Source organism: Ochlerotatus camptorhynchus, unplaced genomic scaffold (genome assembly GCF_037179485.1).
Source record: "Ochlerotatus camptorhynchus isolate MF236.1 unplaced genomic scaffold, CSIRO-AGI_Acam_v1.1 ptg000112l, whole genome shotgun sequence".
In the NCBI taxonomy this organism is placed as follows: domain Eukaryota; kingdom Metazoa; phylum Arthropoda; class Insecta; order Diptera; family Culicidae; genus Ochlerotatus; species Ochlerotatus camptorhynchus.
The window spans coordinates 2,988,814-3,013,751 of record NW_027040602.1 but is presented as its reverse complement, the minus strand read 5'-3'; the positions used below and the strand labels follow the sequence as shown (position 1 = coordinate 3,013,751).

The 24,938-nt window shown below is 40.5% G+C and overlaps 1 protein-coding gene across 1 annotated transcript; it reads left to right on the top strand.

Moving 5' to 3' along the window:
• The first annotated feature begins 14,976 nt into the window (after window positions 1-14,976).
• Window positions 14,977-15,917, top strand: LOC135699614 (brachyurin-like). Its single transcript, XM_065219921.1, has one exon. It carries the CDS (start codon window positions 14,998-15,000, stop codon window positions 15,883-15,885), a length of 888 nt encoding a protein of 295 aa, XP_065075993.1. The 5' UTR covers window positions 14,977-14,997; the 3' UTR covers window positions 15,886-15,917.
• Window positions 15,918-24,938: the final 9,021 nt, after the last annotated feature.

Genomic DNA, 24,938 nt, shown 5'->3' with positions numbered 1-24,938 from the left:
GAAAACAAGATCAACGGAAATAAAAAATCAAGGAAAAAAAATCACATAACACAATAAATTCTATGTGAATAATCATATAGATTTCATTTGACACATAAGGTGTTCATGTGATGTAGTAGTACAATTTCCAATTATGAGATCACGTGAAAGTTGTGTGAAATTCACATGCATATTGTGCACTGGTTATGTGATTTATTTTATGAGTGGGTTTTTTGCCCGCAGCTGCAAATACATGCCAGATCATAAGCTTTATTGTAAATTTATCGGCAAAAACGAATTTGAACTTGCTAGGGACATCACCTCGACCAGGGGCTTTATACAACTTTTGTCCGGGAAGCTGCCCATAACCAATCTTCACATACGTTTCGTCGACCATGAGGATTCATCCATCATACTTTGTAAGAATCTCATTGTCCAACATCCGGGCTCGTCTTTTGGCCACTAGATTCCACTTCAGTGTCTTGTTTGGTTGCTTACTGGCCCCAAAAAAATCGAAATCCTTCTCGCTGACCAATCCTTCTCACGGTGCTTTGGAAGGCATTGAATTTCTTGGCGATATCATAATCCGACAGCGCTGGGTTCGCCCTAACCGTTCTCAACACTTTCAAATACGTCTTCCGATCGTTAGTTCCACTACGACGCTTGCTATGATCCTACCGATCGATAGTATGCCGCTCACGGAAACGTTTGAGAACACTGCACACGGTCGATTTAGCCAATTTCAAAGACTTCGCGATTTTTTAACTTGACCACGTCAAGTTTTTTAAAAAAAAAATCAATCGTGACGAACTTTTCAGCACTGAAAAACGAAACATTTCAAAACAAACTGCTGTCAAAACCACTGGCGTGCACAGGGCGGGGCAAGGTGGGGCAATTGCCCCTCCTTATACAAATAAGATTTTTATTTCCACATTTACAAAATTATGATATAAAATAATATAGGGGCACTGAAAACCTTTAACTGCGTCAATTCCTTTGAGATGGTGCCTGAAAATTGCTGCACAAAGGTGCATGAAAGGACAAACTTCAATGAAATTTTTTGGTCAAAAAATTGACAGTGGTGTATACAAAACATTTATGGTTAATTTTTTTTCAAGGTGGACTAAAAGAAGAGGATAAATTTAAGATTGATAAAATTCACCTTCGTGGTGGTAAATCGAAAAAAAAAACTTTTTATTGAATATTTCTGGTGTAAATATATCATCAAGGTGGTGCATGTCATTAAAATGAATAACTCTGGCTATAAATTTGGAGGTGCAAATTTAACTGAAAATTTCTGGTGGAAAGTTCGTAGCACTGTGGTGAATGTAGAAGCAAGGTTTATTCATTTTACTGGTGCATAATTTGCATCGTTCTGATAAATGCAAGCTTCATTGAAAATTTATGGTGGAAAATTGAGTGCATGAAGAGGCAAAGCCTGAAAATTGCACCACAAAGGTGCATAGTGAAACAAACTTCACTGACAATTTTTGGTGCACCGTTCTGGTGAATGGAGGAGCATGTTTTATTGAAAATTCCTGGTGCAAAATTTGCATTGCCGTGATAAATGAAATGAAATATATCTTCCGGTGGAAAACTTGCACTGGTAAATGAAGGCACAAGTTTTATTAAAAATTTCTGGTGGAAAATCTGCACCGTTCTGGTGAACGGATGGGCAAGTTTTTCGGAAAAAAAATTTGGTCTTAAATTTGCATCCTTCTGCTGAATAGAGATACAAACTTTAATAATATTTTCTGGTGTAAAATTTGCACCATTCTGATGATTGGAGGGAAGCTGATTTACTGAACATTCTCAAAATATGAAAATAGGGGCAAGCTTTATTTGGTGGAAAAACTGCAACATTCTGATGATATGAGAAGCAAGCTATATTGAAAATGTCTGGTGGAAAATGGAAAAAGGAACTCTGCCCTAATCAGAGATTGGAGAAGCAATTTTTATTGAACATTAACGGTGGAAAATTTGCATCGTTCTGGTCAGTTGAATGTTTATGGGGGCAAGTTTGTATTGAAAATTTCTGGTGTAAGATTTGCAACAATCTGCTGCATGGAGGAGTTCCAAAGGATTTCTGGGAAGTATTCCAAGAAAATTTAGCGGGTAATTTCTAGTGAATCCTGTAGATAGTTCCAATATAATTCCGGGAAGAATACCGAGAAAATTAAATTTTGAGTGAAATTCCAAAGGGATTTTGAATAAAATGACAAAGGAGTACCAATAATTTCTAGCTCATTCCGGGAATAATTTCTGGATAATACTGAGGAAATTCTTCTGAAACTCTAAGGGATTTTCAGTTCCAAGGTGTGCTGAGTAAAAGTCAAGAAGAGTTCTAAAAATAATTCCAGAGGACTTCTGAGAAGAATTTTAAAAGAGTTCATAGAGTTCTAAAAACTTCGAAAAGAACCTTAAGGAATTCTGAGGATGGACTTTTTTGCAACTGTACAAAGTTTAAAGACAGCTTTTGGATTCCCTATTTGAAAAAAGGGCATTAGTTTGCCATTAAACCCTGGTCGATTGTTCGTGTAAAAATCTTCTCTGAAAATTTCAAGCCATTTGTTACACAGGTTAAAAGTTTACAGTTGTTTATGTGCGTTGCAATAAATTCAGGTTTATCCTTTATATTATCTCTAAAACATGTTGAATGTTCGGTATCGTTTTCTGTCACCCCAACTGGCGGTACAGGGTTGACATGCTCAAACCTTCGCACATGTCGTCATTCCGTTAACAATCCTGTACTCGCTTGTCAAAATAGTTTTGTGCGCTTTTGTTCCAATCGTTACATATGCTTTAAACCTTTTTAATGATCCTATTAGCCTTGGTATTTAAATCATAATTTGAAAAAAAATTAAAACTCCAATTTTCGCTGAAAATGGCCAAGTTTAACGTACTCGCAACGGTTATAGTAAAGTGTAACTACAACAGCATATAAGGGCTTTAAAAAACCTTGACATAGTCAAAAATAAACTGTAACGATGCCTTCAAACTATACAACAACGTAATGCACAAAATTTCAGAAAGGTAACTGAATAAAATATGATACCAGTACCTTGAAGAATATATTTTCTTTGGTTTATATTTTTAACCTGTAAAGAAGAGCATGACGCAAAACATTATTACAACATTTTTCTATCAAAATATTAGTCGAACTGTAACTTTAACTTCCAAGAAATCTTCGAAACTTTAAAAACTATTTTCAATGCTATTCTGGATTTTCAAAGCCAATTATACACAAAAACATTATGCTGCCGATCTTTTCGGGCGATCCAAGTTGTCCGATTCCTACACACTTAATCTAGCCCGGTAAAATCTCCAACAGCCGATTACCTCGGCATATACTTTTGTTGATATCTCTGCAAAATATCTGTTTGTTAGCTGACATCACAGCAAAATGTTATTTTTTTTCCTTTGATTTGTTTTCCGTCGATCTTGTTTTCCGTGCTGAGCACCAATGCTACCGACGCCAGGAAAGCAGCTCCCACATCTGGACCCTACCCTATCGACCCAACAACTCATGAACCGGGGACCAACGGGTTTATTTCCCTTCCGAAGGAAGGCGTGATCAGAGATGTTATGCCTCAGAACATCCCGGCGGCGCCGACTGGGATTGAACCCAGGCCTGCTGGGGTGAGAGGTAATCACGCCTTCCACTACACCACCGGCGCCGCTTTAATGTTATTTGTTAACTGAGTCTCGGCAATTGTTTTACTGAATCTCAGCAAAATAAATTGCAAAACTGCTCGGCTGTTGGAATTTCGGCGAAAAAAATTAAGTGTGTACAGGGTTCAGAAATTGGAAGAAAGCGACCGAGTTGCTGGACAAACACAGTGGCAGTGATACCCATGTATGGAAGCGTGGAAAAATTTCAAAACCAGGAAGGGTATCGATAAAGAACTGGACCACCAAAAAACAGCTATGATTGCTGCTAGAGAGGCAAAGCGGCTACAGAATCCCTCTATAATGGAACATTTCGTCGACTTTGTGTGCATACTTTGTAAAGGTGGCCGACCACTTCGTGGACATTCGGAAGGAGCGGAAAGTGTGTCATCCAGTTGGTGGCTAACTACGATCCTGTGCTGGAAAAACACTTGGCGGAAGGTGCCAAAAATAGCCAGTACACATGTACCGTATTCAAAATGACATGATTACGTCGTTGCACAATGTAATGACGAACCGATCTTAATCGATTAAATTTCCAATTTCCATCGGCTGTCTGAAAGTAGTTTGCATTGAAGAAGATGAACCACCACCGAAGCGAAAAATAAATAAAATTAGCTAGATTGAACAGTAAATAAGGAAATAGTGGGAGGTGGACAGCACTATACACCACGCACTTTGGAGTAATCCCCATCAATTTGCACCATAGAAAAAAAAATTGCCCCTCCTTAACAAGATTCCTGTGTACGCTAGTGGTCAAAACATTCCACATCCAACCGCTAGGAGCACTGCAGTAAAATAAACCCTGGAGGCGAACCAGCCTCAGGCTGAAAGCCTCCTTAATAAAGATAAATCAATCAATCAATCAAAATAAACAATGCGTCCAGGTATTAAATTACTCAAGCTTTATCAAAGCTTTTACAATGTTTTCATTCGTATAATGTGCAGTAAGCACAATCATACTACATACTGAGGTTCGTTGTAGGAACCTGTTTAGAGTGTAAAAAATCATGATTTTTTAAAAACCGAAAAAGCAGTCCTAAAACATTTAACTGTAGTGATGAAGACGTCGCTCGAACTATTCCACAGCCGCAGTCAGTTTATGAGCAAAAGAAGGATGCACATTTTTTGCCTGTAGACTTGGAGACATACTTCAAGTCTCCGCGTACATCGTACGGGTTAGGCAAAAGATGTGCGTCTATCTTTAAAAACTGTCGCATTAATGGCCCTTTCGCTCATTTTCAACTTCTATTCAATGTTCATACTGCCGTACTCTAACGGAACTATTCACCTATTCTCTTCTAAAGATCATTCTCTAGCTAATAAATTATCACACTTAAAAAAAGCTTCATGTTAGCATTTCCAACCAACTCCATTTAACTGTATTTTTTTTAAAGACAATGGAAAAGTGTTAATGAATTTATTAATTCAGCTTAAATGCAGACACATCCACTGTCTAATTTCCAGATACACTTTGTTCTTTCTTAGACATTGAAGTAGCTTTTGATAACGCACCCTATTATGTAATGGCTCGTGTTATGAAGAAGAAAAACTTTCACACATACATTATCGACTGGATTCATAATATCCTTGCAAAAAGAGAAATCACTTCAGATCTGGGAGGTTCGTCTAAAACTGAGAAATTTTGTAGAAAGGGTAGCACTTTTTGATCCCTAAAAGTATTCCTCCATGCAAAACGTCCCTATCAAGGCATATAATGTTTAAAGTCGTTCAAGTTAACGAAAGAACGCCATGTTTCACAGAAAGCAAATATATCACAGTAGGAGCTATGAAGTAAACATTTGAACTAATCTAGACTACGGCAGTTCCACTGTACCAAAGTGATCATATCTTCGATCTCGTTCGATGACTTATTTCACAACAATAGCGAGGCAATGGACTTGAAAAACTATTCTTTTATACTTACATAGAAGCATACCACAAAAAAAAAATTAAAAAAATGGAACGTTTTGAATTTTCTATCAATATTGGAAAAAATATTTCAAAAATCTTGAAAATTCTGTGATTCTTGAGAAAAAGTTTTTTTCTTTCTATTATATCATTTTAGAAAATTTGGTAAAAAACAAAATAATAAGGTCTGGTTTTGTTATTCAAGCAATAAGCGCCGGTTAAGTTGTATACCAACTGCTGTTGCTGAGTTTAGCGACGACGATTCAAATGATGACACAGTAAAGTTGTACAGGCAGATTGTAGGACTCAGCCTAATTCAGCTGCTTCCAAACTTCGAGCCCGATTCACCTTATCGCTTGTTAATGTTGAAAAAAAAAAACACTCAGGGAAATCAAAATGAAAATATTGTCAGCAGGGGTTAAAACAGTTGACGTTTTTTACTACACTCGCTTCGTTGTCGTGCGCGACAGTCTGTTTGTATTCGAACACTCATGCTCTACCGTCGTCTCTCTCACACAACACGAGCGGTAGAATAACATTCGAGCTAAAAGAAAATTATCAAAATAGCTATCATATGACATGTGTGATTTCGTTGTAATTCCTCAATTTGGTGTAAATCAAACCATTTTTGATCAGAAATATTATTACTAGGACATCATTGCTTGCTATTTTCAGAATTCACACAAGCACACCATCAGCAGCTCTTATTATGAGAAAAAACAAAATACATACATTCGTGACGGTCTTCGGCGACAGTGTCGTATGACAGGGCCTGTCATACGACATTTTAGTTTGGTACTGTACTATGATAGCTTGTTTTGCAAGTGTCGGATGCAAAGGCAGTCAATTATCACAGAAAATGTGTCGACTACCGTGACCGCTTACAAGACTGATTGTCAGTCACCATGGTTTGTTATGATGTAAAGGGCTCGGCGAGCTAGCGGTGACCGTTTTTGATTACTAAGTAGAAGATAGTGGTTACATCACCGACATGCCGAACCGACATGCCACAGGAGCATTTCGTTTGTCTACAATTCGAATTATCAAACGAGCGATTCGAACTTTCAAACGGGCGCAAGCCAAGGCAACATAAACTATATGTACAGTCAGGAATCCTTATTGCCGGGGTAACGGGGGCGTGAATAAGGAACCGCGAATAAGGATACCCACAGTAGGGTGCTTCATTCTGAAAAAAGTGATGAATTTCTGATGGGCCACCCTCCAGTTCGATTCATAGCCCCAAAATATGAACCTGTGCAAAAATTGGTAAAGATTGATGAAGGTTTAGAGGTCGCGCCAATGATTTGAAATTTGTATGGGAATTACTATGGAAGAATTTAAAAAATCGCTTATATCGCTATAACTTTGCTTCTACTTGTCCAAATGTCGAAAAAATTTAGTATGTTATTGCTATGGCAATAAACAAAAAGCCTACAGTTGCTACGCTCAGTTTTGCAGCGTATCAAGAATTATAAAAATGTGAAAAAATGGCAAAATAGGGTAAATTGACAGATGAATATGTACAAGGCAACAACGCCAATTTCATCGCAACAACAACAGGCTTGTTGATCATTGTCATGACAACCACATATTTTTTTTTTTTCAACGTTTGGACAACTACAACCAAAGTTAGAGCAATGTAAACGAAAATCAATAATTTCCCATACTAATTCACCAAAATCTCCATACAAAATCCAAATCATTGGCGCGACCTCTAAACCTTCATCAATCTTTACCATTTTTTGCACAGGTTCATATTTTGGGGCTATGAATCGAACTGGAGGGTGGCCTATCAAAAATTCATCACTTTTTTCAAAATGAAACACCCTAACCCACAGCTTATGGGATTTTCACTAATAGGGGCTGTAGTGGATTATCTCATTTGTTTCTATACATAAAGCTATACTGTCTTCGACAAAGTTGCTGTACTAGGTTAGACCAACAAGCTTGTGCCATTGGATTCGGGTTAAATTGGGAACTACGCCGCTAGAGGCGCTTCACTTTTATGTTACTTATGACGGGCGCTATAATATTTGGATCATATTTCCAACATAGAATATTTCGTGATCCTGACCATATAGAAAGTTACTGTCTACAGCAAAGTTGTTCAGGCGACCAAGTCCTTTCGGATGGTGGCCATATTAGTTCAGAACTCTCTCACTACGCAGCGCTAGTGTGCATGTGCAATTCCTATATAAACTGTATGTCGAGAGCCTGGCCATATAGAAAGTTGCTGTTTTCAGCAAAGTTGGGCAGGTGATCAAGTCCTTTTGGATGGTGGCCATATTAGTTCAGAACTCTCTCACTACGCAGCGCTAGTGTGCATGTGCAATTCTTATATAAACTGTATCTCGAGAGCCTGGCCATATAGAAAATTGCTGTTTTGAGCAAAGTTGTGCAGGTGAGCAAGTCCTTTCGGATGATGTTCATATTAGTTCAAAACACGCTCACTACGCGGCGCTAGTGAGCAAGTAAATTTCCTGTATAAGCTGTATCTCTAGAACCTGGCCATATAGAAGGTTACTGTTTTGAGAAAAGTTGTTCAGGTCACTAAGTCCTTTCGGATGATGGTCATATTATTTCAGAAGCCTCACACTACGCGGCGCTAGTGTGCACATGAACTTTCTTAATATGTTATGACTCCAAAGCTTGTCCATATAAGATGTTGCTGTGCAATGTGAGAACAGGAACCGGAAAAGAGATGACGTGTAGAGGCCGGAAATCGATGTCAGATGCCATTTTGGAATCCAAGATGGCGGCCATCGGTTCAAGAAAAACTCTCAAATACCGTACAATATAGATATTTTTGGAAAGGCGATGACCTGTAGAGGCCGAAAATCGTTGCCAGACGTCATTTTGGAATCCAAGATGGTGGCCATCGGGTCAAGAAAAACTGTCAAATACCCTATAATACGGGTATTTCCGAAAAGGGAACGACGTGTAGAGGCCGGAAATCGATGCCAGACGCCATTTTGGAATCCAAGATGGCGACCATCGGGTCAAGAAAAACTGTCAAATACCCTACAATATGGGTATTTCCGGATAGGGAACCACCTGTAGAGGCCAGAAATCGATGTCAGACACCATTTTGGAATCCAAGATGGTTGCCATCGGTTCAAGAAAAACTGTCAAATACCCTACAACATGGGTATTTTCGGATAGGAGATGACATGTAGAGACCAGAAATCGATGTCAGATGCCATTTTGTAATCCAAGATGGCGGCCATCGGGTCAAGAAAAATTGTCAAATACTCTACAATATGAGTATTTCCGGAAAGAAAACGACGTGTAGAGGCCGAAAATCGATGCAAGATGCCATTTTGAAATGCAAGATGACGGCCATTGGTTCAATAAAAACTGTCAAATACCCTACAATATGGGTATTTCTGGACGTGTAGAAGCCGAAAACCGATGCCAAACGCCATTTTAAAAACCAAGATGGTGGCCATCGGTTTTAAGAAAAACTGTCAAATATCCTACAATGTAGGAATTTCCGAAAAGGGACGACGTGTAAAGGTCAGATATACATTCCAGCCGCTATTTTGGAATCCAATATGGCGGCAACATGTTTTCCATAAATAAGGCTTACCAAGCATATTGCGTATAATTTATTGTGTATAGCGTATCATTGAGCAAGTGATACGCTATACACAATAAATTATACGCAATATTCTTGGTAAGCCTTATATATGGAAAACATGTTTTTTTAGTTCGTTTATTTGGAAGGCTCAATCACCTTAGCTTTACGGAGTCGATAGTTAATTGTTCTTTGTTTGTAACAACATTCACTTAATTCTATGTCTAGTAGGAGTTGGGCCGAATACTCGCGGCTTACTCGAGGTAAGAGAGGTACATTGTCGAAGGATAGGATCAGGGGAGGAGCTTGGGGGTAAGGTTTCGTTGTCTCATCAGAGCGTTGTCACCAGTATCCCAAAATGTCGTCTGGCACCTATTTCCGGCCTCTACACGTCGTCTCCTTCCAAAAATATCCATATTGTAGGGTATTTGACAGTTTTTCTTGAACCTATAGTCGCCATCTTTTTTTTTTTTTCTTTATTTAGGAGATTTTCAGCCGTAGGCTGGTTCATCTTCGAATATAGGTCGCCATCTTAGATTACAAAATGGCATCTGACATCGATTTCTGGTCCCTACACGTCATCTCCTATCCGAAAATACCCATGTTGTAGGGTATTTGACAGTTTTTCTTGAACGGATGGCAACCATCTTGGATTCCAAAATGGCGTCTGACATCGATTTTCGGTCTCTACACGTCGTTCCTTATCCGGAAATACCTATATGGTAGGGTATTTGACAGTTTATCTTGACCCGATGGTGGCATCGATTTCTGGCCTCTACACGTCGTTCCCTCTCTGGAAATACTCGTATTAAAGGGTATTTCACAGTTTTTCTTGACCCTATGGCTTGGATTCCAAAATGACGTCTGGCATCGATTTCCGGCCTCTACACGTCGTCCCCATTCCAAAAATATCCATATTGTAGGGTATTTGACAGTTTTTCTTGAGCCGATGGCCGCCATCTTGGATTCCATAATGGCATCTGACATCGATTTCCGGCCTCTACACGTCATCCCTTTTCCGGTTCCTGTTCTCACATTGCACAGCAACATCTTATATGGACAAGCTTTGGAGACATAACATATTAAGGGGAGGTTTACTTGGATTTGGTTGAAAAACAGTTGAACTTTGGAATTTTTTTTCAGGAGAATGAAAAGACATACGAACTTCCGGTTTCGATAATTATATTTGTCCACTATTCCTGAATACTTTTTTTTTAAGGTAAAAAAACAAAATGGCGGCTCAAAATGGCGGCTCGCGTGGAGGAGTGTCAGTCAGGTTTTGCTGCAGAACTTCGAGTGCACACCCTCTGGTGGTGAACTGAAATGATTTTTTTTTATTGTGGTTAAAGTTGATAATATTCCCTATGGCTAATATCTAACTAGAACGAAATCCGACAAAAATTGACCAAATTATGGACATTTGAAAATTTAGTGCACATTTTTTTTTCATTTTAGGTATAAGCCATACAAAAAATAGTATCCTTCAAAGCGCAATTTTCCGATTGTAAATCGGATCATTTGTTCAAGCCCTATGCTCTAAGTTGTTATAAAAAATATGGTTTCGAGAAAAACGCGTTTAAAGTTTTTGTAGCGTCCCTCAGCGCGCATGACAAAGGTTCACTCAAAGCGCCATAACTCGCTAAATATGTTTCGGATCGTAAAATCCTTTTGGCCACATATTCTACACACTTGTAGCTTTCATTTTATGCAAAAAAAAAATCAATTTTTTGAAAAAATCCAAGTAAACCTCCCCTTAAGGAAGTTCATGTGTACACTAGCGCCGTGTAGTGTGGGAGTTCTGAAATAATATGACTGAAATAATAATAATAATAATCATCCGAAAGGACTTAGTCACCTGCACAACTTTGCTGAAGACAGTAACCTTCTATATGGCCAGGTTCTCGAGATACAGCTTATACAGGAAATTCAGTTGCACACTAGTGCCGCGTAGTGAGCGTGTTCTGAACTAATATGGACATCATCCGAAAGGACTTGCTCACCTGCCCAACTTTGCTGAAAACAGCATCTTTCTATATGGCCAGGCTCTCGAGATACAGTTTATATAGGAATTGCACATGCACACTAGCGCTGCGTAGTGAGAGAGTTCTGAACTAATATGGCCACCATCCGAAAGGACTTGATCACCTGCCCAACTTTGCTGAAAACAGCAACTTTCTATATGGCCAGGCTCTCGACATACAGTTTATATAGGAATTTCACATGCACACTAGCGCTGCGTAGTGAGAGAGTTCTGAACTAATATGGCCACCATCCGAAAGGACTTGGTCACCTGAACAACTTTGCTGTAGACAGTAACTTTCTATATGGTCAGGAACACGAAATATTCTATGTTGGAAATATGATCCAAATATTATAGCGCCCGTCATAAGTAACATAAAAGTGAAGCGCCTCTAGCGGCGTAGTTCCCAATTTAACCCGAATCCAATGGCACAAGCTTGTTGGTCTAACCCAGTACAGCAACTTTGTCGAAAACAGTATAGCTTTATGTATTGAAACAAATGAGATAATCCACTACAGCCCCCATTAGTGAAAATCCCATAAGCTGTGGATATCCTTATTCGCGGATAGCCCGGCAATAAGGATCCGGCAATAAGAGATACCGGCAATAAGGAATCCGGCAATAAGGATTCCTGACTGTAGGTTCGTGTCCTTGCTCATGGTATGACCAACAATCAATACGAAACTAACGATTTTAAATTGGCTAGCCTATTGGTCCCAAGCAAACCAGACCCCATTCTAGTCGAAATTCTAGTACTACACAATGTTTGTTTTGATTAGCTATGAAAGTTTGACAGATAAAAGAGGGGTTAGTGGATTTTCCTATGTTTCGAGGGGTGAATCGATTAGCTTGGGACCGAAGAGAGTACCAGAGCTGAGCCAAAAAGTTGAGCACGTTTCTTCGGGACCTTTTAGTCTTAGAGTTACCAGTATGGTATGACGTCGGCAGGCATGGAAAATCATTTATATTCATTTCATGCAATCATTTACTTTCATTTGCCTCTAACTTTTTTCATCAACAGCATTCCGCAAAATGATGTATAAAGCTTTAGTAGGTAGGTTAATAACAAAACCTACAAAAGCTCTATACACCATTTTGCGGTATTCTGTTGATGAAAAAAGTTAGGGGCAAATGAATGTAAATGAATGCAAATGATTTTCCATGCCTGGACGTCGGTAGTGTTTAACGTATTTTAAATATGGCGTCTTGGACACGAACTTGAAAGTAGCTTGTATGAGCTGTCACGTCGGTTTGTCGGTGGTTACATCCCACCATAACATATTCAGCTTTATAAGCCATTTTTTCCAGCATCGTGCTGTGAAGTATCTGACAAAAGTCTGCAAATATAGCTACAAAGCAGAAGCTAACAAAATAGTTTTCGAGAGCGTTTCCTGAACTTCGGAACACATGGGCCGTTGGTCCCGGCCCATGTGTGATGAATGGGTGCGATATCCTACGCAGGTGTGGAAGCTGCTTTCCTGCACATTCGATTGCCGTAAATGGATGGCAATCGATATCCGTCGGTGATTGGCACTAGATTGCGGAACAGAGACCGACGTTAAATAAAGGAAAGCAGAAGAAAAACATGGGCAAAATTTTGGAATTCAGTCACTGAGGAATTTTCAAGAGAATTTTGATGAGAAAAAACTAGTGCGTGATTTCGACGGTTATCCTGCTGCGGTTTCTTATGACTTCCGTAAAACTGACCACCATAGCATCATAGATGTGTTGTCTAGCATGGTATGGGAGAATATCTTTGATCCTGATGACGTTGAGGCTACAGCGCAAACCTTTTCACATGTCTTGGCATATGTCATTCACAGACACGAACTCTCCACAAAGTTTCTCACCCTTCCTGGCATGCGAGAGAGCTCCGCAGGTTGAGGTCAATCAAGAGATCAGCATCGAGAAGATTTACAAAGTATCGCACGCTTCCTCTGAAACTACATTATGTAAGGCTGAATCACATTAAAGAGACTGGATTGGGTAAAGGGCGACATTTTATCCATTTGACAGGTCTTCTGCTCGATTGGAATAACTTTTCCTATGACAATTTTGACAAGTCGTCTCTTTATAAATATAGCCTCTTTAAATCACATGTGCCAGCGAGTCAGTCGTGAATGCTTTTCAAGTTTCCAACGAGGCATCCAGCGCAAACTTAAATCCTTTTGGTACTACGTAAACGAGCAACGCATGGAGTCCGACCTTCCATCATCTATGGAATTCAACAGAGACAAGTTTACCAGTGTATTCACTAATGAGATACTACTGATGACCATATTACCCTGGCTGCACATAACATATGTGGAACTCGATCTTCAAAAATCGACCCCATTTCAGTGATTTAAAGTGGTAAAGAAGGACATCGATCTGTCAAATTGATTATACCAGCTGTAAAATGAGGAAGCGAATCAAGGGGGCGGTCAATTTTTTTAAAATAATTCTAACGTGGTTTATAATTCTATGTGTTCTTAGCACTCCTGAACTTATGTCTTACTATTTCTTTGACCATTTGTGTCCTTTATTTATAATTATATAGCAAGCTTTAACAAAAGCATCACCTTACTTCACACAGAAAAACTGTAGTAAACTTACTTGGAACCAGTTGCATCAAACTTCGTAGGAGGAAAAATACAACCGCGTAAATTTTGAGTTAAATGCTTATATTTTGAAGTCCAGAGAGAACCAGCAAAATTTTCCAACAAGTTATCAATGTTTATACAGAAGTACAATTTGAAAAATATGCAGTGTTTTGAGCTGACCTTGCATCGTTCCATTCGCAAAAATTTTGCAAACAGGGCCATAAATGAAATCGAGCGCTTATCGATACCAACTATGAGATGGCAACCAAATGAGCTCAAATTTGGAGAGAATAACCAGGACCTGATTTGGAATCAATTGAGCTGGGTGGAGCAAAATCGATATTTCGAAACCACCCTTATATATACATATAGGAAACTTAATGGGTTATTTTTGCCGTGGATTTAGTAAAACTAGCACCAGGTCCAAACAGCCATAAAAACCTTTTGAATATTTTTTTTCTATCTACGGCTTACTAGATGTTCAGTGCTCCTACTGTAAGATTTGTATGAATAAATAATTATTTCTACTAATTTCACTGAAATCATAAAAATTTAGATCACCACTTATGTAAAGCTACCTTTCAGCCGTCCTATTTCCACTCCTAAGAAACTCAGTATTAGTACAAGACAATGTAGAAGGCTGCATGTAGTAAACGAAATACGCGTATCTGTCAAGGATAAGCAATTAAGGTAGTGGAATTTAATGGAAATTACTAATCCTTTTCTCTTTCTTTATATAAGTGTTTAAGATTTAAAATCAAATGGTATATGATGCATCAATTAGTATGATTTTATCCCTCAAAATACTGGTATTATAAGCCAAATGCTTTATTTATTGGCGAAAAAACTATAACAATCCTTAAGGTGTCCATCTTACCCCGATTTCCTCAAAACTGTACTGCCAAAGCTTAACCTGGGGCCTCATTATGGAAGCCGAAACGAAGCGTTTTTTTATGAACGCTTGTATGAAAAATTCGTTTCGACTTTCGCACAAAATGTGGCCCCTGGTTTTGGCACACGCACTCATTATCTGCTGTCGGTGCAATTGATACACAAAAACCCAAACTCAAGCTGATCATGATAAACTTCAAAACCCTTCTATACAAAGAACGACAATACGATAACCCACAATATTCCAAAAAAGAAACCTTGATAACTGGAATCAGACACCAATTAAAGACCATGATAAGCTGGCTGATAAAGCTACAAAAGCAACCAACGCATAGCGCACGCGTAGTATACATAATCCATAATCCACCATGAAAATTTCTGTGGTGCTTCTGATAGGTGTGGCGGCCGTGACCGCTGCCGCCGAAATCGATTGGTCCAAGGTGCGTCCAATCGAAGATTTCGATCACTACTGGGCTCGGCTGCCGCAGGAATTACAATCCCTTCGATACTCGGTGCCCAGCTCAAGGATAACCAACGGAAACGAAGCTAGACCCGGTCAGTTCCCGTATCAGGTTGCTTTAGTCATCAACCTTGATCAGGGTAGTGCATTGTGTGGCGCCTCCATCATATCCAACGACTATATTCTGACCGCCGCCCATTGCGTTATTGGGGCTCTTGGGGGAACAGCTCTACTAGGAGCACATAATCGTCTCAACAACGAGCCATCGCAACAGTCCATCGTTTTTGAAGCCGATGGAATTACGATCCATCCGGAGTATACTGCGAACACCATCAGAAACGATGTTGCCTTGATTCGCTTAACCAATTCTATCGAATTCAACGAGCGAGTTCAACCGGTTGGCCTCCCAAGCCGTCAAGATGGTCGCACATTTTCCGGTATGATGGGTACAGTTTCCGGATTCGGGCGAACGTCCGACACCAGTTCCAGTACGTCGCCTGTTGTTAGATTTGCTATCAATCCCATCATCACTTTCGCCAATTGTTTGGATCAATGGAACAATGCAATGCACGTGATCCAACCGCAGAACATCTGCCTCTCTGGTAACGGTGGTCGCTCGTCCTGCAATGGTGACTCTGGCGGCCCACTCACAGTTCAGGACAACGGAGAGAGCCTGTTGGTGGGAATTGTATCGTTTGGATCATCGGCTGGTTGTGCCATCGGAAGACCATCCGTTTACGTTCGCGTGACGCACTTTTTGGATTGGATCCTGGAGAATTCAGATGTGGAGGCATGAATTATGGAAGATGAAGAATGAAAATTAAAATCAATAAATATAATAGTTGAAACTCATGCTCGATAATTCACTAGTGTAAATTTAACTTTTGTAGATGCAGGCCGAGAACAGTGGTGGCCATCTTACCTCGTCGTCCCCTTCTTAATTTTGTTTTATTAGTAACCCGACCAATGCTGATTCAAGCATATTTCTAAGCAGCACACCGTTATCATCGAAAGCACTACTATGATAAATCTCTAGGTCTCCAGTATTTTGGTCAGCTTTAAAGTTTTGTACGAGTAAGTCCAAATGTTGATAGAATTATCTCGCTCAATTGATAACAGCAACGTTATCGGTGAATGGCTTTCGGCTGTTTGGTTATGTTTTGTGTTCGGTAATTTCCTTACCTATCCGGAAATCCCGATGATACTCGACACGCTATCAATCGTTAAATTTACAAGGCCTACCTTCAATTGAACATATTGGCAGGGCCTTAAGGCTTTTACTAACTAAGCTTAATCACTTGTGCAAGTGTTTTCATAATTATATGGAAAGTTATGAACAGACATAACACTCGCCATGCCACCCGTCGTTCAACGGTTGATACAATTTTGTATCAGTTGACAGAGTCGCCAAAACCAAAATCTACTAAATCCATTCCAGTGAACTTCGAGAGATGTTCAAAGGCAGACACATTCATTTTGATACATACTTCAGGTGAGGCTCCAGAAAAGACTTCGAGTACAAGTTTGTACAATTATACTACACGCTTAAAGAGCTTCTGTAGACGTTTCAGAGGTATTATTAGTCCGGGGAGCTTCAGGATAAGTTTGGAAGTATAGATACAAGATTATGCTTAGGAGACTTTTAAGGCTAACTTCCGAGGTAATTCCGAAAGATTTCAAAACATATTTCCAGGGCACGGTACGTCTTTTTTTTTACATTGCTCCTGGCTTGGCAATACAAAATTATAAACATTTTAAACAAGTGTTCTATATATGCATGTCAGTATGTATATAGACATCTTAAAACTAATAACTAAAACTAAATCTAATCTAAATATAAAGGGAATTAATTGTTGCAATTGAGGATTGCAATGATTTCACACCGTATGGCTTGTAATGGAGGTGTCACAAAATTCGTGAAGTTTTCAATAAGTAATTACAATGAAGGAGACCTAAACGCTCAGGTAGGCCAGGAGGAGGAATTCAGACCGACGATTGGAAAGTTCAGCGCCCACCAGCTGACAAACGGGAACGGCCTACGACTCATCGATTTCGCCGCCTCCAAGAACATGGCCATACGTAGCACCTTTTTCCAACACTGCCTCCCTTATCGTTACACCTGGAGATCACCACAGCAGACGGAATCGCAAATCGACCACGTTCTGATTGATGGACGGCACTTCTCCGACATTATCGACGTCAGGACCTATCGTGGCACTAACGTCGACTCTGACCACCAGCTGGTGATGATCAACCTGCTCCCAAAACATTCCGTCATCAACAATGTACGGTACCGACGCCCGCCACGGTACAACCTAGAGCGACTGAAGCAACCTGATGTCGCCTTAGCATACGCGCAGAATCTCGAGGCAGCGTTGCCAGAAGAGGGCGAGCTCAATGTGCCCCCTGTAGAGGACTGCTGGAGTACAGTAAATGCAGCCATCACCGACGCAGTCGAGAGCACCATCAGGTACGTGGAAAGAAGTCGACGGAATTAATGGTTCGACGAGGAGTGCAGAGCGATTTTGGAGGAGAAGAACGCAGCGCAGGCGGTAATTCTGCAGCATGGAACCCGACAGAACGTGGAACGGTATAAACAGAAGCGGAAACAGCAGACTCGCATTTTTCGGGAGAAAAAACGCCACCTGGAAGAAGCGGAGTGCGAGGAAATGGAACTGCTGTGCCGTTCCCAAGAAACACGGAAGTTCTACCAGAAGCTCAACGCATCCCGGAACGGCTTCGTGCCGCGAGTTGAAATGTGCAAGGATAAGGAAAGGAGCCTCTTGACGGACGGACGTGAGGTGATTGAAAGGTGGAAGCAGCACTTCGATGAGCACCTGAATGGCGAGGAGAACGTAGGCCCAACTCCCACGGAAGTTAAGGATGCCATTCAGCAGCTCAAAACAACATAGCAGCTGGTAAGGATGGTATCGCAGCCGAACTCATCCAGATGGGTCCAGAAAAGTTGGCCACCTGCCAGCACCGGATGATAGTCAGAATCTGGGAAACAGAACAGCTACCGGAGGAGTGGAAGGAGGGGGTAATCTGCCCCATTCACAAGAAAGGCGACCATTTGGAATGTGAGAACTTCAGAGCGATCACCATTTTGAATGCCCCCTATAAAGTGCTATCCCAGATCATCTTCCGTCGTCCATCACCTAAAATGACCGAGTTCGTGGGAAGTTATCAAGCCGGCTTCATCGACGGCCGATCGACAACGGACACCGTACGGTAAATCCTCCAGAAAGGCCGTGAATACCAGGTCCCAACGCATCATTTGTTCATCGACTTTAAGGCGGCATACGACAGTATCGACCGCACAGAGCTATGGAAAATCATGGACGAGAACGACTTTCCTGGGAAGCTGATCAGACTGATCAAAGCAACGATGGACGGTGTGCAAAACCGCGTAAGGGTTTCGGGTGAACTATCCAGTTCATTCGAATCTCGCCGGGGACTGCGACAAGGTGACGGACTCTCATGCCTACTCTTCAACATCGCTCCAGAAGGTGTAATGCGACGAGCCGGGCTCAACAGTCGGGGTACGATTTTCACGAAATCCGGTCAATTTGTGTGCTTTGCGGACGACATGGACATTGATGGATGTTGAACTAAACGTAAACTAAATTAATCCTAAATGAACTGAAATCTACTTAACCTTAATGAACTAACTAAATCCTACAGCTAAACTTATAGTTAAAACTTAATCCTATACATTGAAAGTGCTCTAAAATTATGTATCAGTAACCCTAATCCTAAGCCAGAGATGAAGAGAGAAATGAGTAGGATGCTGCGCGCATGCGCAACACACGATAGCGTCCACTTGTAGTGGTCATTTTGCCATTTTGTACATAGATAGGAGATAAAACAAATTGTGAATATAGGATAGTACAAAATATACCGTCGGAAGCGATACATCCCGTTTTCTGCTGTAGTCCGGTCGTAGATTAAAGAGAAAAGTAAACCCAATCCAGTAGTGCAATTGATTAACTATTTCCTTGAGTGATCCGAAAGTGTTCCTGTGACGACTATTAGCTTAAGTGGTCAAGCAGCATAAAGCAATCTCCGAATCGCGCGTTGTGTGCATAGTGCAAAAGTGCATCAGGAGCAGTTTGTATTACAAAGTGTCCGTGCAAGGTGGAGAAAATTGCAAACACTGGGACTAGTCCCCCCGGTGAATTCATCATACCAATCTTCTGGGCCGTCGATTGATAGACGGTGGAAAATCCTTCAAAAAGGAACGGGTAAGCCCCATCAAACATTATCGCAAGAACATTTGGAACGGTGGCAGAACTGTACACCCGCCTGAAACACGAAGCAGCAAAGGTCAGACTGGTGGTGAGTGCGTCAAAAACAACGGAACCGAACATGACAGGATTCGTCTAGGAAGTAGTGTCACGATAGACGGTGATACTTTCGAGGTAGTGGAGGAATTAGTTTACCTTGAATCCTTACTGACGGCTGACAACAATGTGAGTCGTGAAATACGAAGGCGCATCATCAGTGGAAGTCGTGCCTACTACGGGCTCCAGAAGAAACTAATGTCAAAAAAGATTCACCCCCGCACCAAATGTACCATGTACAGAACGCTAATAAGACCGGTGGTCCTCTATGGACACGAGACACGAGACTATGCTCGAGGAGGACCTGCAAGCACCTAAGGACGATCTTCGGCGGTGTTCAGGAGAACGGTGAGTGGCGGCGAAGAATGAAGGTGGCCAAAGCCGGAAGGATGCGGTGGGCAGGGCATGTTGCAAGAATGCCGGACAACAACCCTGCAAAGTTGGTGTTCGCTACTGATCCGGTTGGCACAAGAAGGCGTGGAGCGCAGAGAGCACGATGGGCGGAACAGGTAGAGAGTGATCAAGCGAGCATTGGGCATGACCGAGGATGGAGAGTGGCAGCCGCAAACCGAGTATTTTGACGTACTATTGTTGATTATGTCTTATCTTAAATGTGATGTTGTACAAATAAATGTATGTATGTATGTACAATGAAGTTTGGTAGAAGGTACGCATGATTGTTTCAGTATTTCAGTAACTTGATTGATTAATTTCCACGTCGTATACATGGAATAGAGGCAGTCATTCACTTGACTTTGAAGCTTGAAGGCAGACCCAAATCTTATAAAATTTCATTGAGGTTTTCTGAGCTTGTTCATTTATGTATTTGGTGCTGTTGTTGTTTTTGTCAATTGTCACTATATGATTCTCTGAGTTTGAGTCAGGATCGTTAATTTGTCACCAAGTATACCAGACTATCTTCTTAAGTTAACTATACTTGAACGTTCTGAACGTTCATACGTTGAGTACGTTCCCCGTAACGTGGGTAGATCACCTTTTCGTGGTACGTTACGACAATATTTCAGATCTGTTTTTTTTTTATATTTGCCCGCATGTATGCAATGCTGGGTCATTAGGCCGAAGGTCATTCGACCGAATGGTCATTAGGCCAAACGGTAATTAGAAAAAAAATCGGAATTTTTTCTTAACACTTGCGGATAGCTGCGCCTCTCACCCAGGCCTGCTGGGCTGGGTTCAATCCTAGTCGGCGCCGCCGGAATGTTTTGAGGCATAACATCTCTGATCACGCCTTCCTTCTGAAGGGAAGTAAAGCCGCTGGTTCCCGGTTCATGAGTTGATGGGTCGATAGGTGTGAAAGCTGCCTCCCTGGCGTCGGTAACATTGGTGCTCAGCACGGAAAACAAAATCGACGGAAAACAAATCAAGGGAAAAAAATAACACTTGCGAAGAACATTTGCTGGTCAAAAAAAGAAAATAATCGAAATAAGGCTATTTCACATTGGACTCAAAGCGCATATAACTATTCCGTCTCATGTCAGAAAGAGTCAAATAGATTGGTGTGAGAAAATAATGAGATAATCGTTTGAAAGAACGAAAATTCTTGTGATGGCATATTTTTTGCATGATGCCAATATTTACGAAACCAGTAATACTTTTTTTTCTAATAAGTTTTTTTAGGCTTAAGTGACCAAAAGACTCCATGGTGCCGAAGATCAGTATTTTTTAAATAACTTCACATTTTTTCAATGAGGGGCAATGTTTATGAGTTCTTCTTATTCTTCCTGGCAGCTTAGCTTCTGCTTTCAGCCGTGCCATCAACTCTCTTGCTTCTTCCTTCAGCAGCGCCAGCTGCTTGGCCTCCTCTTCGTTTTTTTATCGGCTCCTTCTCGGCACAGTTCACTATCCCGAATTTGTAGTAGTAATACGCGTCATTCCGGTTTTTTGAAAACAGGCGGCAGCTGTTGTTCTTGTTGGCATCCAGGGAAGTCAAATTCATCTCCACTATCTCTTCTTCCCGCATTTCAACCGCTTCCTCTGTGTCTTTATCGTTGATCCCTGACGACGCACCTCTATTCACTACACCAGTGTACGTACTGGCACTAATTTTTTCTTCGATCCGTTATTTGTTTTCCTCCTGTTGTTGCTGTACTGGCTGCTTCCGTTCCTTTCGCTTGCCCTTCCATCTTACAAAGGAAACACAAGTTTTTGTTCCCTTGGCTGAATATTTTCCCCTTCCGATTGACGAAATGCAGCGAGTTTGGATAAACCCCGCAAACCTAAGCATATCGAGGCCCAAGGCATATGAAAATCTCTCCCATACTACACGCCTTACATCACCATATTTCCCTAGCACCAATGCTAGATCGGTATCTGGGACTTCTGGTGGTAGGTCGTAAACTCTCACGTACAGAACGACATGCGTACCTCGACCGATTTTCCATCGGTATAACAGTGGAAAATATAGTGATATAGTGGTTCTCTTTATCGTAAAATACCATTTCCGGTGGTCCAAAAAATCGTTTTTTTTTATTTGACGTAAGTTTACGTCTTTGGGCAACATATTGGGGGTGCAATTAAAAAAAAAAAAAACAAAAATCAACCGCGTTACGAAAAGTGGTCAGGTTTTGATCACTTATAACTCTGTCCTTAGCGGATGGATTTTAATTCTAAACAAGCTAATGGATTGGTAATTTTTCTACGAAGCTGCTAAAATGAATACTTTATCAATTTTTAATAGTATAATGAGAGAGAAGGATTAGTAATTTCCATTTAATTCCACTACCTTATTTGCTTATACTTGACAGATACGCGTATTTCGTCTACAATGTGCAGACTTCTTCAGTGTCTTGTACTAATACTCGACTGAAGAAAAACATCGCATTTACCGAATATATATTAACACAGGTACATTTTCACTTAGAAACTAGGTAAACTTAAATTAAATTTCCTGTAGGAACAGGTACTCCGCTGCTTACTCGTTGATGTGTCCTAGGTAGTAACTTGAAAAGCCATGTGTGTCCGTTTCCTTGATCCCTGTTGAGTAAAGTTGAATTATGTTGTTTGTTGATCTCGAGGCTCTTGCAACATCCAGTTTCCATGGTGTAGATACGGTTCGTAAAATCGTGATGTCCTCCGTCGATAGTTGGTGGTCCTCTGTGAAGATGTGTTCTGCAACCTTTGATTTGAAATCATATGTTAGGCCTTTTTCCTCTTGCTTTTTGGCCTTATTAACCTCCGCTATATGTTCTTAAATCTAGTTGCTAAAGTTCTCTTGGTTTGTCCTACATATACTTTGTTACAATGATTACAGCTTATTTTATATACGCCTGCTTTACCTAAAACATTAACTGGGTCTTTAATGGATCGTAACAATGATTTCAACTGATTATGTCTACTGGTGAAAACTAAATCTAATCCGAATTGTTTTAACTGTGGTATTAGCTTACAAGTAATATGTTGATCAAATGTAACGGACACTCGTTTCAATGGTTCAGGGTTGTAAATAATCTCTTTTGTAGAATTCTCGCTTTTTTATCGATGATTGCCTGGATTGTGGTCTCCTTGTATCCGTTGAGTCTTGCTGTTTCGAAGATGTACTGTAATTCCTTAACCTTTCCTGTATCGCTGAGTGGAAGAGTCTGGATTCGATGAATCATGTGGTGAAAGGCGGCCATTTTCTGCTGGAACGCACAGCTCTTTTTCCCAGCGTACCGGTCAAGGAAGCGATCAAAAGTCAAAAGGTACAACACAATAAACACTTCATCTTCCGCTGTCCAATAAACCACCTCCATCAGAACGGGATCCGCTTCCAGTGGTTTCATTGCATGGCAGTATCACCAACGAGGGGCAGACCGCATCAATTGACAATGCAATGGACGCAAAACGTGGTCATCACTCACACACTTATCACTAAACGGTTGTTTTCCAAAAGCAACCCCGCATAAGAAATAACCATAAGAAGCGCCTAACCACCAATTCGGGATATCATCCCAACTTTATGTGCGATAGTCGTACCATCTATGATATCGTTAGAGTATGGTACCCGTTTATTAGGGACGTCGCATCGACTGAGAGAACTGCTGATGAAGAACAATGAGGAGGACCACACAATGGTTGCTGCCGAGTAAGCAGACGATCGCGTGACACACATCGAAAGTGGCCTGCTTCTGTCGACAGCCGAGTGAACAGTGAAAAATTATATTTAATTACCTTCCATTTTGATATTTTGATCTTTGAAATCGGTCCAATGGTTCAAATTTTATAAAATAAAAATGAATTGTTTGGAACACTCTGAAATGGAAATAGTCATCCTAATGACAAAATAAAATAAAATTGGTCTAATATTTTGCGATAAGGAACAAAACTACAATTTTTTACGAAATTCAGAAAACCACTAGGGGAATTTACGTATTCTCGGCAACCTAAGCAGCGACCTTCTTTCTATAGCCTTTTTCTCTATGGAACGCACACATATGCAGTATTGGTTTGTTTACAATCTTTTGCTGCAAGCTGCTCTAACAATTTCAGTCGAAAGAATTGTCAAAAACTGTTTTGAAACGCTTTAACAAAGCTCCAATCTTCTCTAGTGAGAGCGAGTATTGTCGGCAACCAGTTTTTCTTCGGCAACCGTTCCATTTGAACTGCATGTAAATCTGTTGTTCTATTATCGGCAACTCGAAATCAGCTACAATTTGTAGTGCGTGTGTTTTATTTCAAGAAAACCCTGCTAGATTGCTTTTTCTCAGTGGTAAAAATATAGTCAAATTGAAGCTGAAAGCATAAAGAATCGTTTGCACGCATTCAGCGAAGTGTTTTCGTAAGAAAATCCAGTGAAAATAGTTTTTCAATTTGGGTTATCGAAAATAGTCTGTCATGCCGAAGCCGTCATTTCCCCTATATTGTTTTACTATAGAATTGCTGATAATTGAAACGGTTTCGTTTTACTATAGAATTGCGGTATCGTTTTACTAAAGAATTGCTGATAATGGAAACGGTTCACGGTTGTGCAATAAGCAATGAAGCATGGATTCCTCTGATTTGAATTTGGTAAACATAGATTTTTCCTCCGCTATACGGTATGTAGCGATCATCTGAGTGGGATTCACGTCCAACGGTTTCACAAAGGTCGCAATTTCGTCCATTGAAGGTCTTTTACAGCTAGCTGTGAAGCTGAATCTAACAGTCAGTTTTATTTCCACGAAAGAACTTCACACAATGAGCAAGCACCGCAACAATAGTTGCTATAGACTAACAGGCTATTGCTTGACCCGGACAGAAAAAAACACACAGCTGCCTGTGTCGACAGCAAAGAGAGCACTGAAGGAAAAATACTTTACAAATTGCTTGCCAAACTTGAATCTTTCAAATTTTAGGATTATGGGGGAGTACACTTTGACTTTTCAAAAAAAAAATGCATTTTTTTTTGGCTTAAAATGTTCCTTGAGATGTATACTTTAATTTAGAAAAGACTCCAAGTCAACCAGAATATTCCTTATCGCTTTACGAAGTGATTTCCTAAAACATGTACCGGCGCGCTGAGAGAGCA

Coding starts and splice junctions, on each gene's coding strand:
- LOC135699614 (XM_065219921.1), top strand. CDS start 14,998: ATGAAAATTTCTGTGGTGCTTCTGATAGGTGTGGCGGCCGTGACCGCT.